This window comes from Arvicanthis niloticus, chromosome 6 (assembly GCF_011762505.2).
Source record: "Arvicanthis niloticus isolate mArvNil1 chromosome 6, mArvNil1.pat.X, whole genome shotgun sequence".
NCBI classification, from domain to species: domain Eukaryota; kingdom Metazoa; phylum Chordata; class Mammalia; order Rodentia; family Muridae; genus Arvicanthis; species Arvicanthis niloticus.
The window spans coordinates 36,262,597-36,280,404 of record NC_047663.1 but is presented as its reverse complement, the minus strand read 5'-3'; the positions used below and the strand labels follow the sequence as shown (position 1 = coordinate 36,280,404).

Here is a 17,808-nt window from a genome sequence, read left to right as displayed (position 1 = left end):
CAGGAGAATGGTTATATCCTGGAGAACTCTTTCCTTGCCAGTCATGTAGGAGCTAGCAGTATGCTGTGGGCCCCTCATGTTTCTTTTTTCAATGCTGTGGTTCTCGTTCGTCTCTCTCTCTCTCTCTCTCTCTCTCTCTCTCTCTCTCTCTCTCTCTCTCCCCCTTGTCATTTTTAAAAGAAGAAACAGATATTGGGACTCAAAGTTCAGAAGTTGCCGTGGTGCATGATCTTGTGGATCTGTTGTTTCTAGACCGTGGTGAAGCAGAGCATCATGACAGGGAATGAGAATGCTTACCTTGTGGTAGACTGAGGCAGGGACAACCAGTGCTGGGACTGGGGAGAAGTCTCAGTGGACAAAGTGTTTGTACATGCAAACATAAAGACAAAGTGTAGATCCCCAGAGCCTGTGTAAATACCAGATGGCCATGATGGCGTAACCACAGTTCCCGCACTGGGAAAGAGCATAGGCAAGGAACCCTGAAGTGGGCTGCTAGCCAGACTAGCCATATTGAGAGACCCTGCCTCAAAGAATAGACAGACAGTGATTTAGGGAAGACTCCTGATATCAGTCTTGGCCTCCATGAGCATTTGCAAACACATGTATAAACACAAACATGTATACATGCATGTCACCCACACAGAAACATGTAAAAAAAGAAAGAGACAACACTGAGATGTTAGTGAAAATTGGGCCCTTCTCCAGTCCCAGGTTAGCCAACCTATTCTGATCCTGAGCAGGCTCATGATACCGCCTGTACAAGGCTAAGGTGGCTCCTTGCACCATAGGTGATATGCACTATCTGCCATGCACGATCACCAAGCTGCTCTGATTGCCCCATATAATCTTCCTGTCTCCTCCTCCTTTTTAGCCCTTCTGAGTTTCAATGGTTATCTCCAAAGTACCAAGGAAAAGGTTTCCATCTTTACCCTCTTCATTAAAAATATTTTAAATTACCTTATTTTTGTTTTTAAATTTATGAGTGAGGTGCATGTAGAAGTAGTGGACAACTTGAAGAAGCCAGTTCTCTCCTTCCACCACGTGGATCATGGAAATTGAATTCAGATCGTTAGACTTGTTGACAGGTGCCTTCACCTACTGAGCCATCTTTCCAGGCTTCTTGCTGGTCTCTTGAGAATGACAGTATCTCTCCTCCCCTGACACCCAATGTAGCAGCACATGTGGCCCCATCTCCAGTCTTTTCTTACTTTCTCTATCTCTTAATTCTCCTTATCTTCCTTCTCCAGATGGAAGAGTGTGATCTATCTAACCCACCATTCTCTAGGCTGGGCCTTGCTCTCTTACCAAGGACTCTGAGCATCTCTGGTCTCAGTGCCCACTATTGCCTGGTTTCCCTCAGTAACAGTTTCCTTGGAAAATGCCATTATCATCAAAGTAATTTAGCCAAGTATCTGGTCCTTCTTCTCTGCTTTATCTGTATGGACCCAGGGTTTTTCCTTCTATAGCATGAAAGAAAAGAAGGAAGGAAGGAAGGAGGAAGAGCGGGAAGAAGGGAGGGAGGGAAAGAGAGTAAGAGAGAGAGAGAAAGGAAGGGGGGAGGGAAGGAAGGAAGGAAATAGATTTTAGTGTCTTCTCTCAGTGGCCTCTTTGGTGGCCCCACACACCCTCTCTGTGGTTGCAGTAGGCAAGCTAGCTCTCTAAGCATCTGTCATATCTCTTACCAGAGTAGGCGAGAATAGGTTAGCCACAATTCCTTTCTTGGAATTGACAAAAGCCCCAGGAGAGGTGATGGCACTGAGCCTTGGTCTTTTCCTCTCTGGCTTCTCTCCCTAGCCACAGGGCGTGCATGGTCTCTCTAGAACACAGTATGTATTAGTCACTCTTCTCACTGATGTGACAGAATACCTGGCAGAAGCAGCTAATGGTGAGAAGGATTTATTTGGGCTCATGGTTTAAGAAGGAGGCGCATTCATCGTAGTGGAAAGGTGACAGGAGCATTAGGCAGCTGGTCATGTTACATCCAGTCAGGAAGCAGAGAGAGGGATGAAATGCTGACACTTGTCTCCTTTCCTCCTTTCTATTCATTCCGGAACCCCAGACTATATGGGAAGGATCCCTGCTCAATTAAACCTCGCTAGAAACGCCCTGACAGACATGCCCAGGTGACAGGAATCCAGGTGACTTCAGAACTGGTGATTCATAGACTTAATCATCTGCTGTATTAATTTTCCGATTGCTCTGAGAGATTCAGGAGAACAACTTAAAGACAAAGGTTTATTTTGGCTCATGATTTCAGAGGGGTCAGTCCACAGCTGCTCTCAGAACATCTTTGTGGCCAGAGTGGATGGTAGAGAAGCTCCTTTACCTCCTGTCGGACAGAAAAGCAGAATGAACCACTTCTTGTAGCTAGGACCCACCTCCCAAAACAGCTGGCTGGAAACCCACATGTCCAAAATGTAATAATGAAACAGTGTACTTTGCAGCCACAGATGCCTTCTTTGCTAAGGGTAAGAGAAGAAAATAGCTTCCAGAGGGCAGGGCTGCCATATAGAGCCCTGTCCCCCAGCAGGCCATCAACAGCCCTATACAGTGGGGGAGCACAACTGTGGGGTTGTGGAGAGCTGCAGCCCCAAGGATGAACATGGATGTTGCTATCAGTGCCCCAGCTCAGTGTCCTAACTAGCACCTTTCCCCAGCTCAGTGTCCTAGCTACTGTCCCCAGCTCAGTATCCCAGCTACTGTCCCCAGCTCAGTGTCCCAGCTAGTGCCTGTCCCCAGCTATTTTCCAGCAGGAACAAAGACCAAGTCTTGAGAGCCAGCCCCTTCAGCTCCCAGTACCAATTGCTACTGCTGGGAAACTCACGGTTTCTCTTCTGACCAGATTTGGATTCAAGAAATGGAGGAAAGCATGCGGCCCCTGGTCATTCCTTCTCCTCTCTTACTAGGAGTGAAACAGGCAATCCCCTCTTGATGTGCTTACCCCTGGACACTGCACACAGTGGCCTGTATCACCCTCACTCTGAACAGGGGTTTGAATGTAAGGACTCCTGTGCTGGAGACTCTCCTTGTTGTGCAGTGTCCTCTCAGCACGTTCTGCCTGGTTGTGACGTATTCTTCCCTTCAGCTTCCAAAGCAAGAGACGAAATACTTGAAATAACTTTTTAAGAGGAATTAAGACAGGGCTACAGGGTCTAGGGACGGAGCTCACTACAGAGTGCTGGGCTACAGGGCGCAGCACTCTGAGTTCAATCTCCAACATCACCAAAGAGAACATTATTTCTCAAATAGGAATGTCAAGTTCTGACCATCTTGCCAGTCTCAGAATGTGACCCACTTTTTATTCAAAACAGGGACTCCCATAGAGGAAGGGGACCCCATCCTCAGGGAGACCAAGGTCACTTCCCTATTTAGAAAATGCCAGCTGCCTTCATAGCCCAACCCAGGCTTTTGCCATGTTTTGTTTGTTTGGTTGGTTGGTTTGTTTTGTTTTGTTTTTTAATGTCTATGGCCTTTCCTGCCTTCTACTCCTGCCTGACCCACTGACCCATCTCACTTCAGATCCCACCACCTCCTCTTGTAAGCATGTGACTCCAGCTTCCCAGCCCTGCCAGCACGCTGGGCCACCCTGAAGTAGACCACCCCTCAGCACAGTCATTTCTTTAGACCAAATTCATAGTGTCCTTCTATACCCAACTTCCTTGCCCACATGCTCGTCCCTGAACCAGCTGCATTTAGGATGTTTGGCCTTAGGCAAGGATCTTACTGACTTTTCCATTGCAAGCCATGGCTAACATCCTTGTCATGCCATTTAGGGAAGGCTCAGCTCCGTGGGTCATCCATAGCCGAGAGTGCATCTTGACCCAATTCCGTGGACCCAACCTGATTCCTCTTTGTTACCTTTAACCACAAGTATTCCTTGCCTAGCATCCAGCCCTGGAATGAACTCCAAGCTGAGCCTCAGTTAATGTTTGTTGAATGACTGATTGGGTTTTTGTGGCCTCTGAGAGGTAAATGAAAGGCAGCCAGAGCCATGGGAATAATTATCATGCTTAAAAGACAAGCTTCTTAGTTCCAGGCCAAGTCTTAGATGTAACTCCAGCTAGGTTGCTTTCTCTGTCTCTCTCCTCTGCCCCCTCTGGAGCTGCATCCAAAGAAGGAACCACAGTAGAAGTCCGGGGCTCATACATTTTTCTCCACACATGTTCTACTTGCCCATGGCTTAGCATGCTGATTCTTGTTCACAAAGAGGAAGTGCCAGTGTGGCCTCTTTGGTGACTCTTTGGCATACCCTTTCCACATGCTGCCCCAAGTAAAGTGATTGGAGCATGTGCGGACTTGGGCAGAGGGTGGAGGGCTATAGGACAGTTGCCAGGGGCCTTCCCTGGACGATTACAGTGGGTAAATGGTTAACCCAAGGGAGGATTCTTCTTGGTACCTCCTCCTCTGCCAGATTTCACCTTTAATCACCAGCCCTAGTGTAAGGTGTAAGGTTCCAGCAAAGTAGAACACCACCATAAGGTTTAGGTGCCCAACTTCTCCTCTGCCCCACCTTCTCAGAGGGCCATGGGCTAGAAAGCAGGTACACCCACAGAAAAGGAAGGTCAGAGATGGCCCTTGGTTACATTAACTAGGAGACAGTCTGGATTGCCCGTAGCAAGGGTGAGATGGTCTCCAGCCTTGACTGGTTTTGTTGCTGCTTGCTCTTCCTGTACTACCTATAGTCCCAGGAACCTGCAGGCCTCACTGCCTGAGACAATTTTAAGTCTGCTGGCTGAGTCCTCCAGCAGTTCTCACAGCTGTCCCCTTCCCCATCCCACGTATGTCTTGTTATTGTAGCTAAGTAGCTTGCAGTTCACCCCTCTGTATTTAATCAAGTTTGGGGAGACTGGCCTTCCAATTGCTTCATCCATCCAGGACGACTGTTTCCACTTTGTACCCTCACCTGCCCCGTGCCTATTATGTTGGTGCCTTCCCTGTGTCTCCAGGCCCCTCTGGCCAGGACCAGCATGTCATCTCCACTTTGTGTATGACTGTGTGGTGTTGGCCTTAGGGTGGCTGGGGCAGTGTGAACCAAGCCTCTGGGACCACACCTCCATGGAGCTTGGACCAGTCCTTAGAAAACTTAGAGCCTCTTTGTTTATTCATCCACAAGCACTAAGAACTGACTTCAGGAATATCAGACTAGCTCTGAGCATGTCTCCACAAGCCTTTCCAGAGCAGCCCAGCACACTGTCAAACAGCTTTGGACATCAGGCCTGGGGTCTAAAATCCATAGAACTATGAAAGAAAATCCAAGGAGCTACCCAAAACCTGAGCCTACATCCTCATTCTTCCCTCCTCCCCCAACCCCAAAAGCAGGCAAGAATAGAGGAACTCAGTCCATGGAGATTGGGGAGGAAGAAGGAAGAGATGGAGATTGCTGGCTTTGGCTAATGAAAAATCTAGATGTGCTGGACCTTGGAACACACCCCACAATTCTCCCCTCCCCTTTGATAACAAATATCAGTGGTCAAACCAGATTTGATATCTACTCAGTTTGATCTCAGGTCTTGTTGGACTCTTAGAAGGTCCACTGTATGATGCTCTTTAAAGAACTGTTTTATTTCCAATGCAGACACAGCCCTTGACGTAGCAGTCAAAAACAGCATCCCCGAGAGACACATGGCTGTGAAGTGTTTGGGTATGTAACTTCCTGTCTTTGCCTACACAGAAGGCTCGGTCCCACTGCTGTTCATTTCCCTCACATGGGTGTCTCCCTCCCCCAGAGCTCAGGCTTCAGAAAGCACCGGAAGTCAGCTAGGACAGGAAGTCTCTTCTGCAGGGGACTGGGACTGGGAGTGGTGGCCATCTTTCACCCAACAAGAGTTTCTTTGAGAGTACCACTCCCTGCCCCCCACTCTGAAGATGCAAGTCAAATTTTGGGACTCTGCTGTGCAGAGCAGAGAGGTCACTGGGCTCTAATGCATTTACCATTGACTGCCCCTCTTGTAGTGCGTCTATTAGTGAGTAATTTGATTTGTACCTATTCATTTGCAGTCCCTGCAGGAGCCTGGAGCTGGCCCCTAGTATAATTGGTGCTGTCTCTATTTTTACATCATTAGATTAGCCCCGACTCCTGGCCACTTGTTGTCTGCGCTTGTCTGTCCATTTATACAACCTAATGTAACACAAAATTCATTACTGATCACATTACTTTCAACTCTGAAGCCAGCCTTGTGATAAACATTTGGTTAACCCCTTCCTACCCACGGGAGGGCTGGCAGAACAAATGCACTTCTGCTGGACAGGCAAATCAATATCTTAATACACCAAAGTGGAACTGCATTTCTAGATTTGTTATCCCTCCTGGAGGAGCAAATGGAAAGGCCGTCCGAGCCAGCTGAATTGAATAATGAATAGGGCCCGGCACCAGCAGCCTGTCTGTGAGACCAGCACAAAGGCAAAGAGAGCCAGCTATATCAGCACCGCCTGGGCGGGCTGCAGTCAGGGAAGGGTGGCACCACCGCAGTTAAGTGAGACCCTCCTCCCCACTCCCCTGCTCACCATGGCACAGGCTCACAGGCTCTACAGTGCAGCTTGAGACTGGAACAGAGACCACAGAGGCTTCATCCTGATACATATCTTTTGTCAGACTTAGCATAGGAACGCTGGACAGGGAATTGGGTCCGTTTCCTTAAAACTTTATTCATCAATGAAAAGGCTAGCAAACACATGACCCTAACCTAAATGCCACCAAAAAGTTAAATTGACTCTCACAAAACCACTGAGATTGATAGGTTCTTTGTGTAGACCTGTCCTCTAGGTGAGCACTGTCCAGTCCAAGGTGGCATGTGTGCCTGTGCGTGGTGCTAGGTGCTTGTGAGTACTTAGTGAGACTTTAAAGGACCTCTCTCCGCACAGCTTTGTTTTTAAATCTGGAAGGTTCTGCATGACCCCAACCATGTCATCCTCTCCCCAACTCCCGCTTGTCTCTGGGTTGTACCCACACCCACAAGTCATTAACTCACAGGACAGTTTGTTTCAAAGGGGAAACAAAATACCTCTACTTATTAAGAAACGCTCATAAAGCCTGCACCATAATGATTCAAAATATCGGCAAGAGGAAATAGAATGGAACCCATTACCATGAAAGCCATAAATCCCTGAGTAAAAAGACGCCGTAAACTGAAGATGCTCGTGTGGGAAGGGGGGCTGGGGAAATCACCATCCCAAGAGCCTTTTCTTTGGCTGTGGGGAGGTCCTGAGTGGGAGTCTGGAAAGGAAGTTGCCTGAGGCTGTGGAAAGGAGCAGAGCAGTCTTCCTCAGATTCTTCTATCCCTGCTCTTCCACATTCTTAGGCTTTCCTTTCAGGACATCACCCTTTGCCTAATCTGCAGATGGATGCCTCCCTCATGAGGGCAGCAAGAGATTGGGAAGCGGTACCCACCCACTGTGCAGCAGTCCTGAGGGACAGAGTGAGGGACAGGAAGTGTATGAAGTCGCTTACTCACCCTGCTCTGGGCTCTATGGCTAGTACCAGGGTAGGGAGAGTCTCTTGTCCCAGCCCCTCCAGAATTGTCCCTCTCAGTCACTATCATTAGCATTCCCTTAGCACAGTCTTATAGGACACCCAGTTTGTCCTGTGGACAGAGATGGGCATCACTTATAGGGTCTGCCTCCTCAGGCCCAGGGAAGAGCCTCACAAGAGGAATGGTGACAGTAACCTTCCCCAACCCACCAGCCCTAGTGGATACTTGCTTAGTCTCGGGTCTCTGGTTTAGTCTTCTCAGGTGGGTAGACAGCTGAGGTGTGGAGAAGGAGGGGATCATATGAATCACATACCAAAGCTGGCCCCAGCCTGTCCATTCTAGAAAATAGATACCAGGGGCCAAGCTACCCAAGAGACCAAGGCGGGAAGATCCCTTAAATGCAGGGTTCAGGACCAGCCTTTTTAACACAGTGGGAGCTTGTGCCAAAAGGAAGGAAAAGAGGGAAGGAAAGAAGGGAGGGAGGGAGGGAGGGAGGAAAGAAGGAAGGAAGGAAGGAAGGAAGGAAGGAAGGAAGGAAGGAAGGAAGGAAAAAAGGGGACAGGTAAAGAAGGAAGAATAGAGACAGACAGATGGGGTGGGGTAGGCCTTCACCTCTGTTTAGGGCAGGCCAGTGGCAGGAAAGAGGGTGAGTCTCCTGGTGGAACAAGAGCTGTGATTTCTCGGCCCTCATGGAAAAGGGGTAAGCCACATCTTAGCAAACTCTTCCGCTGCGTCGTAGAGAATTTAATTATGCTTGGACATTTGAATGAGAACCAGATGTGGCTCCAGCCCCCACCGGTCAATAGCATCTCTCCTGTAGTCTGCAGGCTCTGCTATCTCATAAGGCTGGAGACGAGCTTGCGAAGTGCCCCGACTGGAGGCTTTGGATAGGTCTTCCAGCCCCGTGACCTCGTTATGACTGTGTGGAATGGGACACACATGCCCAGCTCACAGGACTCATCCTAGCCCCCCATTAGTGCCTGCATGAAGAAGTTGTGCCACATCACCAGGCCTGGCCTCCATCTCCAAAAAGATGTCTGCCATGGTGCTCAACTCTGAGTCAGCCTCAAATGGCATGAGGACCTAGTGCTAGAAAGAACATTTCTGCTCCCCCTGTGAGGTGTCTGCTCCGGGTCCTTCAGTCCACTGAAGTTGCCAGGCATCTAAAGGGTACTCTCTGTCGAAGGCCCTTGGTACCCTATTGCCTGACAACCTTACACAGCCCATGACATCACTGGAGCACACCCTTTCCTTATAGTCTGCAGATGCAAATGACTTGCCCAAGGTTATTGAGCACTCTCTGACGTACTAAGGCCAGAACAATGTCCTGCTCATAACCCTCTTTTTCCTTGTGGCTCTCTGTAGGGAGCTCAGTCAGGGCCAACCAAAGCTTGGTTTTAGCCAGTCATCAAACATCTCAGAGAGGAAGTGTGAGCCAGGTCAACTCCACTTTTTCTGTCCCTTCAGAGATTCCTGTAAGTGGATGGATCCTGCCTTAGTCGAGATTTAGCATTATTTTAATATGATTGTTGCTGGGAGGGTCACCAAGTGTTGAGTGATGAAGCATGTTACTGATCCTTCTGTCTTATCCTTGGAATCTAAGACTTAGGGAGGGTCTGATGGTGTGGGTTTCCTGGGAATGGGGTACTGAAAGTACCCATACTTGATGGTTCAAGACTTTGACTGCCTGGGTGGGTAGGCTCCAGCCCCCAGACCAACCAGACCCCACCCACCAGCTTGCTGCTGCACCTTGGCACTTCAAAGGCTGTGTAGGAGATGTGGGGCCATGCTGTAATCAGCTCTGCCTGGACCTTGAGTGCCCTGCCCCCACCACACACAAGGATGCACAAGTGCATGCACAGACACATTTTGTCAGCTCTAGCAGAGAAGCTAGAGACCAAGTGGCCATGGGACAGGTCTTCGGGAGGTCTCCTCCTAAGAACTCCTCCCTTCCCCAGATTCTCCCTCCTCTTCACACTCCTGCTTTTATTCTCCTTCTTCTGGTTTCCAATGTACATGTTTCCTCTCACCATGGGCCCCTCTCTCATAGGCCCACCAGAGAGGGTATCAGTTGTCTGGTCTGCATCAGGCCCCAAGCAGTGGTGTTGGTACCTCCCTGGCCTGCTGTTGAGAACCAAGTTCTCAGGGACTCTATGCCAGGGGTTTGGGTTAAGGTAAAGCCCAGCTCTGCTGCTCTCTCCACCTGTCTCCCTGAGTATGGCCCCTTCCTAGTACTGACCACCACTCTCAAGGTCTAAATGCATATGCAGGAGCATCTGAGTTCTTCTGGTCCTGAGTCCCTCATCAGTGGTAGCTGAGGCTCTTAAGACACCATGCATGGCCCTGTGGCCAAGGCTCCCTGAGCTGAAAACACCTGAGATCTGCCTTCACCATTAGCAGCTGCTGTGGCTGGGCAGACAGGATAGGCCCTAGAAAAATAGCCTCATTCTCTCGTGGCGGTCTGTGTCCCTTTGTGTATCTGAGTCAGGACAGAAACTAAGCAGAGAGAAGGGCATGTGTGTTCATGGAGTCTGGAGGGCTGACCTGTCCAGGAAGGAGACTTCTGTTGCCCCAGGCGGCTGCACTCTGAAAGCACTCAGGGCGCCAGGCTGTGTGTATAGTATAAGACACCAGAAGACTGGCGTCAGCCAGCCAGGGATCTGGGTTCAGACATAGGTGTTAAGCCCCAGAGATAAGAGCTGGCCAGAGCTAGCCCTGCTTTTCATCTCCCAACCAGGATTCCTGTGATCTGAATGGGTGGAGCCTTTTCAACCTTAGCCTTGCAGCTTCTAGAAGGCGAGCCTGGCAAGGTCCCAAAGACCTTGTTGGGAGAGCAAGGTGACTCCTGTCTCTGTCTCCACTAGCTTTAGCCCCCAGTTTTTCCAGGCTTCCCCAGGATAGGAAGCCCTTTGACTACTGGCGTCTTTACAAGCTTAGAAGCCTGAGGGGAGGGAAGGCTGGCAAGGGCACTGAGAGCAGGTCTAGAGGAGCCAGGCAGGCAGCCTTAGAGCCGAGAGGTATGCTAAATGCAAGGGAACACTGCCTCCCCATCCCCAGGCTGCTTCCTTTAACTTTGAACTATTAACCTCCTAAGAAAGGGTCTTGGGGGCTGAGGCTGGCTCCAGCCCAGAGTGTTGTCTCTGGGGATAATCACAGTCTCGGCGATCTCAGCCAACACCATCTATGTCCCCACTGAACAAGCCTCTACCTCCTCAGTCACACTCAGGGAATGGCCTTCTACAGGCCCTGACCTGGATAAGACAAGCAACCCCTCACCATGTCTGCCAGGTCCAGCTCCTCCCAGGTGACATGAGGGCCAGTTGCCCAGGTCTGAGCCTCAGGAAGCACTCAGGCCTCTCCATCTACCCCTCTATCTGTCCATCTTTGTTTCTCTCTGTGTGTCTGTCTGTTTCTTTCTGGTTTTTCCTCCTTCTTCCTTCCCCCTCCCCTCCACCCATTTTTCCCCTTCTTCGTTTCTGTACTGTTTTGCCTAGTTAGTTCAAGCCCCTGTGTGCAAGCTTCTTGCTAACAAAATGGCTTGCTTGGGACAGACCCCATCTGAAACAATTTGCTGAACTTTAAACTGTCCTGTGGTCATCGGTCTCCTCATTATTTATCTCTTTAAGGGAAAATGCTGGTCACTCTGACTTCTTAATGAAAGGATACCCCCCATCCACCCACCCAACACATACCTGTCTCTCCACCCAAGAACCCTCAAGCAGAAAGGAAATGAAAGCTGTTTTATTTTTTTACAAATCTTTCCTATATCAGGCACTGGTCAAGACAGGGCATTTAGCTGGTTTCTCTGTATCCATTCACTGCCCTGAGCTCCCACCAAGCCCACCTCAAACAAGGAGGACCGGGAGGTAGATGCAGGAGGAGAGAAAAATCAATGCATGTTAACAGGGTTAGGGATTTATTCTCCATCTTGGGAGAGGGTGTTTGGAAAGAGGGAAGGAAGGAAATGAAAAACTGTGAGCGTGTATCTGCTAACCGCCTCCCTGGGCCATTTCTTGATTACAAGAAAGAATCTTTGCCCAAGATCCAGTGGAGGCAGAGCTGGTAGGGGCCTGGGTGGCAGGGCCACCTGCTAAGGGAGGAGGCTGGAGAGGGCCCCTGAAGTCCTAGGGATAATCATAGTGACTAATTTGATTGCAACAATAATAGTAACTCACATTTGCTGGCTGGAAGCTTCAACCACTTTGTGATGGGCTCCCCATGCATTATTTAATTTCATTCCTGCAGCCAGGCTATGAAACAGACATTGTTACCCTGGTGCTCGGGAACCCAAGGCCCCTGCCCAAAGTCGCCCAGGAAGCGGGTGGCCAGGAGCCTGTGCTCTTCACAGCCTGCCTAGACTGTTTGCTCCTTCCGGGAAGACCAGCCCACCCATCTACCTGTCTTCTCAGGCTGAAATTCTGAGTCAGACAGTTAGGGAAGGCTTACCCCTCTTCACCACAGGAAGTGGCCAGAGCCTCAGCAGGGGCAGACTCCTCCTCCCACCATGTCTAATCCCAGGCCTGCTGGGCTGCTCGGTGGTTAGTTTAGGAGTAGGGTATGCTGCTACAGCCGGGACCTAATAAAAATGCTCTGCTAATCCCTTTAATGAGCAGCATCTTGGCACTCATGCACACAGTAAGGTTGGCAGGGCAGGCAGTAGGTGGTGATGTATTAGTGGTGGCAGAAGTCTCAGGGCTGCCCCAGAACTGAGCCTGGGCCCAGGTACCCTCTTCCAAACACACACAGCATTACCTTTGCAGGTCCCTGGGGGTTGTTCTGGATCCTGGAGACTTGGGATCTCCACAGTGCCCCCGAGCCCTCTGAGGGTCTCAGACTAGACAGATCTAAAACCTACCCAGCCCAAAGAAGAATTCACTTGGGCCTTCTGCTGAAGCCTTCCTCCCACTAAGGCATCCACAGCTCTTCCAGGTCTCACTAAAGCCTGGTATCCTCAGTGTCTCCCTCCCTCCTCAGAGAATGGGGAGCCAGACCTCATGATGCTTAATGCAGTAGTTGATGCATGTCACCCCGACACCCTTCACTCATCGGCTCCCACCCAGAGCTCCCAAGAGCCAGACATGGCAACCCATGCCTGGCCAAGGGCTGTGCCCGCTATAGGATGAGGAACAGGGGCAGCTGTGCCTATCTCCTCAGAGATTGACTATGGCTCCCCTTCTTGTTCCTCATAGATGTTCCCAGGTAACCAGAGACCTTCTGAGAGGCCAGCCACCTCTCTTTGTCCTCATATTCATTAGGGGTTTGACAGGCACAGTGTGGACTGCGGAGAACATGCAGACAAGTTCTCCTCTGCTTCAGGCTTATTTATTTCATGAAAGCAGAGAGGCCTCACCCTTGTCATTGTTGGACCTGCTGTCCACTCCTGTCCCCTGCGGCCTGCCCATCCCTTCCTGTGCCATTGAGGATCAGCTGTGGTAACAAGTCTGTCTTCTAGAAAGACCAGTATGGAGTGGGGACATGGGCAGTAGTAGGTATTAGTGGCCTGCCCTAGGAATAGTTCTCTCTCGGGTGAGCCCAGGGTCACCAAGTCCCTAGAGAATATGAGGGCACAACCTGAGTTCAAGTCCTTGCTTGAGGCTCCTCCTTATGTGCTGCCTTGTTGTGGGGAAGGCTGGGAGGCCAGGAATAGGAGAACAAGCTTTCTTAAAGCAACTGCCCAATGAGCCAGACTCCATGTTGCTAGGAGAAACTCCCTAGTTGACTGGCCCTAGCTGGTTCTGCTAGGCTTCATCTGGAGTCTACTTACTGCAGTAAAGTTGCTGAGAGTTAGAGAAGGTGGGATGGGGGGGGGGGGTCAATGTTGAACTAAAACCAGGCTACTATGCTAAAATGTCCAGGGTTCCCTCCGAAAACTCAGCCTGCCTCCTTCCTCTCCCAGAAACCCACCTGCATGGAGCCCTGTCTGTCACTGCATGGGCCATAGGTCCCTGTGTGTCCCCTTCTAGAAACTGTCATTTTATGCTTACTGTGTGACTCCTTCCTCTTCCCCTACCCCATACGGAAAGATTCACAACACTTCTACCTCTGGGCTCGCCCCTCCGTGATTGGTCAGTTTCCTGCCGCCTCACGTGCATGTCAGTGTCCTGGACAGCAGAGTGTCCCTGCAAGACCGCCCTTTGCCCGTGTGTCACCCCTGCACCTCCCTCCACCTTCTCCTTCTGCTTGTGGAGATCCGTGTACTTCTGGATCATTGTCCATATCTCTCAAAGAAAAAAAAGAAAAAGATTCCTCAATGCTTTTCTTTTCAAAAGGGAAAAAAAAAGGAAAAAAAAAACAATGCCAACAGCCCAGCGTGCGTGAACAGCCCAACAGTAACAAAGCGTGCGTTCGCGACGGAGGAAGGTAAGGCCGCGCGGTTCCACTAGTTCCACTCGCCGCTTGCTCTAGGGCTGGGGGTGACTCGAGTGGGGATTCCGTGTGCATCCACCCCTCCTCCATGTTCACACTCCATACACTCTCACTCTGGTGTCTTTGGAGGAACAAAAGGATTGGGTTTGACAGAAGTCAGTAGTAAAGCACGGAAGAGACCATCCGAGGACCAGCGAGGCCCCGGCCTCTCACTGATTAGTCCATGCTGGAGAAAGTTCCCATGTCTCCACCACATCACTCATCCCAGAAACCATTTTTCAGCACAAGGTACTTTTCAGGCCTGAGGATTGTGACTGGAGAAGCAGAGACGAGGCACACATTTCCTACCACACTCCTCTTCCTGAGGGGGTAATGGACTTGGAAGCATCCAGGGGTCTAACAAGGAATCAGAATGAGGAGTTGAGAGCCTAGGGCCTCTGCAGTGGACACCACGGTTCACAGACGAGCGGACACTCGTGGACAGCTCAGGAAGAGGGGCAGGCATACTGGGGCCCAGCAGCCTACAGCTGTCCATGGCAAGCTCCTCATTCAAACAGGCAACACCAGTGAGGCCAGACAGGGCTGCCAGCTGTGAACAGCCATTTGGTAGTACCAGGGTATTTATACCTGGGACCATAAGGAATGGGTAATGTCTTTAGAGGAATAACAAGATGAGGTCCTGGTGTCCTGGCTTTGAGTGAGAATATGGATATCTTGGGACCCAGTGGCCAGTTCAGACTAGCCAGAGCAATGTTTAAAGGAGACAGTCAGCAAAATCTTAGGTACCCTGAGATGGGGGGGGGGGGGCACTGAACAATCCTGTCCAGCTCTGTCTCTCCCAGGCCTAAGCAACAAAGAGAAAGCATGAGCCAGGCAGCTCAGCCATGCCTGGCCTCCATCTTGTAACCCCTTGGCAACTGTCCATGCACTGCCACTTGATGGATGGGGTGTGTCCACTCAGACTCATGTGGTGTGGTCACCAAGATGGCTGGGGATGTTTCTGGGGCCTACGCAGAGGGATAGCCGGGTGCCGAGCTTGGGCCTGGGCTGCAGATTCCTTAGCTTCCGTGGCAGTGTGGACATGTTGCATTTTGTATCAGGACTGTTGGGGCTCTCCCTCTACTCAGCCAAAGAGCCCCTCTCCCTTACTGGGGGCCTCTCCTGCTCCTTTATATGGGGCTTTCTTCCTTGGGCCTGCATCTATCCCATCTGCATCCCTGAGAGGCCCCTGCTTTTCTTGCTACTGCCTGCTCGCCTCCTACCCTTCTGGCCCTGCTGTCAGCGCCCCCTAGTGCTAGGATGGCTGCGCGGGAGGGCATGGCCTCTGAAAGCCACTCAGGCCCTTGGGTCTCTCTGCGACACTCTTGGGCTTGCTTGTGGGGAAAGGAGGAGAGAGAAGGGACTCTTGGAGGTTCTCCTGAGAAGCCCATTCTGCTCGCCGATGCTCAGGGTCTCCCCTTTGCTCTCTAGCCCTTTCCCTCAAGTGGAACAATGGTCCTGTTCCCAGATGAAGGTGAACCTGATACCAAGCTGGAGGAAAAGATCTGAGCAGCCTTTTGCCTCATCTTTCTGTCTATACAGAGTTATCCATGGCTTTCCCAGGGCCAAGGCCCCCTCAGGAAGCCAGTGTCTCTTGGGGACCAGGCACCACAGCCAGTCCGTCAGCCTGTATCTACAATCCTTCTCCTTCTACTCCGCACAACACTCCTAACCTGCTGGTAGTCGGTAATGCTGTGTACTCATCTCGCCTGGGCTCAGGCCCAGATGTGACCGGCACAGCTTCCATTTCCCCGCCCCACTCTGTAACTGCTGCTGCTGCTGGGCAGCCCAACTTGGGCTATAGTGTGGCCTTCAGAGGTGCGAGTGGCTGGCTGGTGATGGCCAGCAGAGTGGAGGCCATGACCCTCACTCCCTAACCAAAGCCAGCTGTGCTGCATGTGTTTGGCGTCAGGGGCCTGGGGCAGGTACAGGCTGGATACTGAGCTCTGAAGCCATACCAGATGAGTGTATTGCTGGATATACCTTGATGTTTCGAGTAACTTCTTAAGGTCCTGTACTCCTGAGGTAGGCAAGCAAAACTCTATAAAACACAGACAGGCAGACTGCAGAGGAAGAAGCCAAGCCATAGGTCACATCTGAGTTTGGAGAAGGCGCCAGAAACTGCCCATGCATGTGCTTGCCCACATCTTAGAGCCAACAGCTAAAAGCAAAGAAGGGGACAGGAACTGACCACCCTTAGAAAACCAATGAATGAATCCAGCAAGCAGGGACTCCTATTCCCAGCCCCCTGCCTGCTCCACTTGGTTGAAGAGATGGTGAGTCAGTTAAGGTTGTCATAGCTAAATAGGTCTGTCTGCCATATCTAAGATAACAGTGTGGAGGCACAGAGACCAGGGCAGCAGGCCTTGCTACTCTATAGGTCAACTCAGCAGATACATTCTGTGAGTCTCTAGGAAGGTTGGCTGGGGTGGGGTGGGGCTAAGAGGAAATATTGAGGCAAGTAGGAGACCCTCTCTCCAGTGGAAGAGGCTCCCACAAACAAAGGATCCCATTATACAGAAAGGCCATACACTTTCTACAAGGTGCATGCTCAAGCCTGGTGAGCAGGTAGAGTTTGTGAGTTAGAACAGGGGAACAGTGGAGATTAAGCTGGGACAGGGCTCCAGAGAGAAGTCCGCTGGAAGAGCAGCAAGAACAGGTCAGGCGGGTGACTGTGTCTCCTCTCTTGTCCTGGCTTCTTCCCATCTACTGATCCTGGATAGAGTGCACTAAGAAACTGAGGCAGAATGCTGGCAGAGCATGATTGTGTAAGCAGGTGCTAGCCTGTACCCCACGAGAAGCAGTGCCATCACACAGGGCACCATACTTCTGGCCTGAAGGCTTCCCCACAGTGAAAGAAACACCCAGGTCAGAGTCTGCTAGCCAAGGGGGCTTCTCCCCTGACTGATCCCCCTTGTGACCTGAGCTGCCACTTGGCCCATATGGAGAGCAGGTGGGGAGGAGTCACCCTAAGAAAGCATCTGAATGGACCCACAATGGGGCCTCATGGTGAGCGGCCAAGTCCAGGGTGTGCCCCCATCTCCAGCCGACTCTGACCAAGCCTGGCCCTCTCCTCTGTTTTGCAGAACTTCAGCGAGAGGGAAGCATCGAGACTCTGAGTAACAGCTCAGGCTCCACCAGTGGCAGCATCCCAAGAAACTTCGATGGCTACCGATCTCCGCTCCCTACCAACGAGAGCCAACCGCTCAGCCTCTTCCCTACTGGCTTCCCATAGGCACCAGCCACCTGCTTCTGGCTGGCTGGCCTGCTCCCTAAGGGACTAACAGGGGCAGAGGAAAGGGAGAAGTGTCCCCATCTCTCTTACCCCACCATCCTCCCTCCCCGCACGCCTCTGGTCCCACTCTTCTCAGTCTCCTCAACCCCACCTTCCCTAAGCTTAGTGACAACAGCTGTTCATCCCTAACTGGACGAGAAGAGACCTTCAGTGCACCGTGACTTCTCCCACTCTTGTCAGTGGGGGCTGTGGCCCAAAGAGACTGCAGAGACTCCGTCCCTTCTCTCTTTGCATATAATGTCCTGCATTGGATCCGCTTCTGTATTTTCTAAATACCCACAGGGGACTGAAACAGTGGCCAGACCTTAGAACCACGGGTGAGGAAGAGTTGAAAGGTCCAGCCGGGCATTTCAGTGGACATCAGCCCTAGCCCAGTTCAGGCTGTGATGCTCACTGCCCCCAGGTATCCCTGCCAATTCTTTCAAAAACAGGAGTGAACTGAGGCCCAGAGTGATGGGGAAGGAAGAAGGAAAGAGGCCTCCCCTTGCCCCTTGCTTTCCTGTTGGCTCATGGGGAGATTTGTCTGATTTAAGCCCTTGTACCCTGGCCCTGTACTGTTCAGTGAAGGAAACTGCAGTTACTGAGGCCGTGTCAAAAGTGCACGTCTTGTCCAATAAATCTCGCTGCAATTGGTGTTCA

General features: G+C 51.0%; 1 protein-coding gene across 13 annotated transcripts in view; it reads left to right on the top strand.

Annotated features, from left to right (window-relative positions):
• The window catches only part of Bcas3 (BCAS3 microtubule associated cell migration factor), a 460,608-nt gene extending 442,800 nt beyond the window's left edge, over positions 1 to 17,808 (top strand). For 4 of the 13 annotated variants that reach the window (XM_034505329.2, XM_034505327.2, XM_076936108.1 and 1 more), the window contains one exon: positions 16,961 to 17,808. In XM_034505329.2, coding sequence (XP_034361220.1) covers positions 16,961 to 17,109 — 149 coding nt within the window. In that variant the 3' untranslated portion in view covers positions 17,110 to 17,808. Of the gene's footprint in view, positions 1 to 5,575; positions 5,642 to 13,738; positions 13,830 to 16,960 lie in introns of all 13 variants that reach the window. The other 9 variants (XM_034505325.2, XM_076936102.1, XM_076936105.1 and 6 more) reach the window with 3 other exon arrangements.